Source organism: Pollicipes pollicipes, unplaced genomic scaffold (assembly GCF_011947565.3).
Source record: "Pollicipes pollicipes isolate AB1234 unplaced genomic scaffold, Ppol_2.1 Scaffold_4295;HRSCAF=5057_pilon_pilon_pilon, whole genome shotgun sequence".
Classification (NCBI taxonomy): domain Eukaryota; kingdom Metazoa; phylum Arthropoda; class Thecostraca; order Pollicipedomorpha; family Pollicipedidae; genus Pollicipes; species Pollicipes pollicipes.
The window spans coordinates 30603925-30608217 of NW_023596461.1; the positions used below are offsets into that span (position 1 = coordinate 30603925).

The window sequence follows — 4293 nt, forward strand, 5'->3', positions numbered from 1 at the left end:
TGCGATATATTCACCTACAGATGGTGTGCTAGTGTAGATAACAGTGTGTCTTTTTTCAGTTCCCAGGCGGGCTGAGTCTCCAAGCCATTACACATTGCTTATGGCGTATCTCATTTCCTACCAGAAACAAACAAAAACCTTGCGGAGGCCAACAGGCAAGGGAACCGCGAGAAACAGCGTTCAAAGGCCGGCACGTATGCGTGGCTATCTAAGCTGCACCCATTTAATAGCTATATGGTTCATTAGCAGACCACAGGTGAATCGCCCCAGTGGCCTGACCGATGACTCACGATAGGAAGACCTTCTGCGCCTGCAGGCTGGAGTCCCCCTGCGAGGGGTCCATGACGGCCATCAGGTCAGCCTTGGTGGAGCAGATGGGGTCAGTGTTGGTGTCGCCCGCTGGTGGCACCGCCTTGCAGCCGGGTCCGTCGTCCGTCATCGAGTTCCCTGATGGGTTTTGAGAAGGGACATGGCGTCAGTGGCAGGAATACGAACGACGTTAACAGCCATGACAAAGCCCTGACCGTGATATTGATGTCAGGAAGGTTGTGTCTGCGTTCGGATTTTGTTGGATTTGATTCGTGCGCACGATCGCCGATCTGAGTATTTGAAGTCACGTTTATTGGCTTGTTGTTGATATGTAAGCTCCATCGGGTAGAACATGGGGCTGGTGACTGTGCATGACATTTGAGGGCTTGACTCATTTTCGCAGCTCTGAAAGGGAAAGAAGCATCGCTGGCACAAGACGGTTATATCTTCAGTCACAGCGGCACTGCAGAGTCAACAGTAGCAGAGTCACAGCAGCCGCACAAATTATACGTTCGCAAGATAGCTTCAAGCTTACCCATCTTGGAAACCTTACGCAGCGAAATCGGAACAGCATAAACAATACGAATTGCATGCCGCCATGGCCTACGGAGACATCATCTTGACACAAAACACCACATTATCACCAGAGCGGGCAGCGTACACCACTCACCGGCAAATCTCATGAGCTGATCGATGACCTTCTGTACCAAAGCGGTCATGGCCTCGTCCAGGCTGTCCTGTACCAGCATTGGCATCCGTCCCAGGTCGGCCGCGTAGTAGGCGTACCCGAAGTTCACCGCCTGTTGCGCAGCGGCGGGCAGGGAACGCCTCATGTCATGTTATGTTGGGAAACCAGCACTCACCGAACGTGGCTTGCGATCCAGTTTAGTTTGATCTTGAAGAGAGACGGTTGGCTGTAATAAGTGCGCTGATGAGTGATCGAGTTTGTGCGGGGTGTGATGCCGTCAGTGGTAAGTGGCTCCGTGGCGCTCCGATCATCCCTCCTGGCAAGAAGAGCAGCGCTGGGAGGCCATTCCAATCTTGCTTTCCGCCCGTCCTTTATTGCCCATCTCCCCGTCACAGACTGCCGTCTCTTCCTCTATCTGTGTAACAGCAGTCTCGCAGCTGGGCCACCAGCACACGCCTGTCAGGTCGGGTTGCTCCCACCCTGTTGCCCGCCGCGCCAGTCCAGGTCAAGCCTCCGACACGCCGGGTGGCTAATGACGTCACTCCGGCGCTTCGTGCCGCGCATCGCTCACCTCCGTCTGTAGCGTGTCCTGCTTGATGAGGTCGTCGTTGAGGAGATTGGTGAGCCGATCGCAGGCGCGGAAGCGGCGGTCGTAGCTGACGCCATCGGCCGAGTAGTACATGCGCAGCACGCTCGAAAGCCGGAAGCCGGAACGGTGGCTCCAGTCCTTCAGCTGCGAGCCGATCAGGTAGCCTGGAGGCCCAGCAGGACGCCCGCCCCACCACCCCCCCAGTGCGGCATGCATAAGAAGGACCCCTCCAACGACGACACGCAAGCGACAAACAATCGCGCAACGGCATTGTCAAGCGCCAGCATGGGAGCCGAGGCAAGATTCAGAAACGTTTACCTATGCACGAGGTGAGATATCTACAACCTATCCGCGTCCTTTGGCGATTTCCACGACCCTCCCGTCTCCACGTCCGCGCATGCTGCAGAGAGCTTCGACACATCCACCAAGCTCCAGCAGCATCACCGCGCGAGGGTGTCGCACGTACCGTCGATGCCTCCGTAGATCTCAGCGTTGGTCATGGCCGTGACGCTGGCGCGGCTGGCCAGGCTGTACTCATGCGGGCAGTAGGTGCTGTTCCAGAAGCCGCCCGGGCCCAGCACGGCCGGGGCGTTGTTGCCACCGCGGCCCTCGTAGTGCAGCGCCGTCTGGGCGACGTCACCTGGCGGACAGCACGCCAGGTGAAGTCGCTGCGTCACACCGCTGCAGCAAGTCGCCAGGTGAAGCTGGTGCACCACACCGCTGCAGCAAGTCGCCAGGTGAAGCCGCTGCGCCACACCGCTGCAGCAAGTCGCCAGGTGAAGCTGGTGCACCACACCGCTGCAGCAAGTCGCCAGGTGAAGCCGCTGCGCCACACCGCTGCAGCAAGTCGCCAGGTGAAGCTGGTGCACCACACCGCTGCAGCAAGTCGCCAAGTGAAGCTGGTGCACCACACCGCTGCAGCAAGTCGCCAGGTGAAGCTGGTGCACCACACCGCTGCAGCAAGTCGCCAGGTGAAGCTGGTGCACCGTACCGCCGCTGCAGCAAGTCGCCAGGTGAAGCCGCTGCGCCACACCGCTGCAGCAAGTCGCCAAGTGAAGCTGGTGCACCACACCGCTACAGCAAATCGCCAGGTGAAGCTGGTGCACCACACCGCTACAGCAAGTCGCCAGGTGAAGCCGCTGCGCCACACCGCTACAGCAAGTCGCCAGGTGAAGCTGGTGCACCACACCGCTACAGCAAGTCGCCAGGTGAAGCCGCTGCGCCACACCGCTACAGCAAGTCGCCAGGTGAAGCCAGTGCACCACACCGCTGCAGCAAGTCGCCAGGTGAAGCCAGTGCACCACACCGCTACAGCAAGGCTAATCGGCCGCACTTACCGTTGTCGTTGTCGTGCTTGCCGGCCGCACTTGAGTGAGCAGGTACCGCTAGCGGCTCTGGCTTTGCTCATGAGCATTGTGCACGGAAAATTTGTCTAAAATCTTAAGGTACCATTTCCTAGAAGGCTCACATTTGGGTGCAATGAAGCAGCAAACAGCTCACGATCTCTTGGGGAGGAGCCTGATCTCGCGCCTGTCCCCGCCGTAACCAACAGTGGACGACGGCGGGCAGTGTGACGAGATCTGACGAGCTCTGGCGGCGTTTCCCACGCCCAGGGGGGGGGGGATGCGCAACCCGGGACTCGTCGCATGGCGTGATGGGGCGAGACAGCACTCGGCCCTGCAGCCGTGGGGTAAGGCTAGGGCCAACTGGCCACCTGAGGTTCGGACCAATCGACAGCCTGTCGCTAGGGCCAAGCTGCCGTCTGAGGCTAGGGCCAAGCGGCCGTCTGACCTGCCAGTGTGGCGGCCCAGATGTTGTTGAGCTGGAGCGAGCGCTGCTGCTGCGTCAGCTCCTGCAGCGTCAAGGTGTCAGAGCCCACGACGTCCGCCACCGACACGTCCTGCTCCGACAGGCCGGCGGCCATGCCTGTTGCCACAGACACCAGACGACAGACGGTTAAACATCTCGAGCAGCGTCAGTCGCACGTCACACCGACGCCAAGGGCTGCCGCACAGTTCACACGGTAAATGTCGAGGTTGTCTGGCCAGGAGATGATTATTTTCCCAAGGTGTTCGAGAAATTTGAGTGCGGGTATCGCTCTAAATCGCCTTCAACGTTGCGAGAATGTGTTTAGAGGCATTCAAGGTCATGAACTGTCGGCATTTTTTGTCTAAGAAGATGGTCAAGAAGTGAGAATGGTTTCAGGAATTTGGACTGAGTTGAAATAATTTGACCCAAAAAGTTATAAAACATGCAAATGTGACTCACCATGTAACTCATTTCACGCATCATAACATTATCTAGATATACAAGGAAGTCATACCGACCGAGACATGGGCGGAGGTTGACAGTCTTGAGAGACGAAATCTGGGATCCATGAATTATTACAGAAACCAACATAAATGCAAGATGTGAAATCTAAATATATCTAAATATACAAGGAAGCCATACCGACTGAGACATGGGTGGAGGGTGACAGTCTTGAGAAGCAAAATCTGGAATCTATGAGTTATTACGGAAGCCAATATACATGCAAGGTGTGAAAAACAGGCTCCGCGCTTTGAAGGAAAAGAGTGTATGGCGCTCCCAACTTGATCACTTGCAATGCCCCCATAGAATGCTGTTCCCAAGACTAAAATCTACAATCCGCTTGATATTCCTATGGAAGAGTCAAAGGGTAAGCCACCGAAACTGGAAAAAATAAGAA

The 4293-nt window shown here is 56.6% G+C and overlaps 1 protein-coding gene across 1 annotated transcript; it reads right to left on the bottom strand.

Moving 5' to 3' along the window:
* Positions 1-286: 286 nt before the first annotated feature.
* LOC119097420 (uncharacterized) lies at positions 287-3510 on the bottom strand. The gene is made up of 5 exons (XM_037220461.1): positions 3378-3510; positions 2053-2226; positions 1569-1750; positions 980-1109; positions 287-447 (listed from the first exon to the last, which is right to left on the bottom strand). The coding sequence occupies exons 1-5, from the start codon at positions 3508-3510 to the stop codon at positions 287-289; spliced, it is 780 nt and encodes a 259-aa protein (XP_037076356.1).
* Positions 3511-4293: the final 783 nt, after the last annotated feature.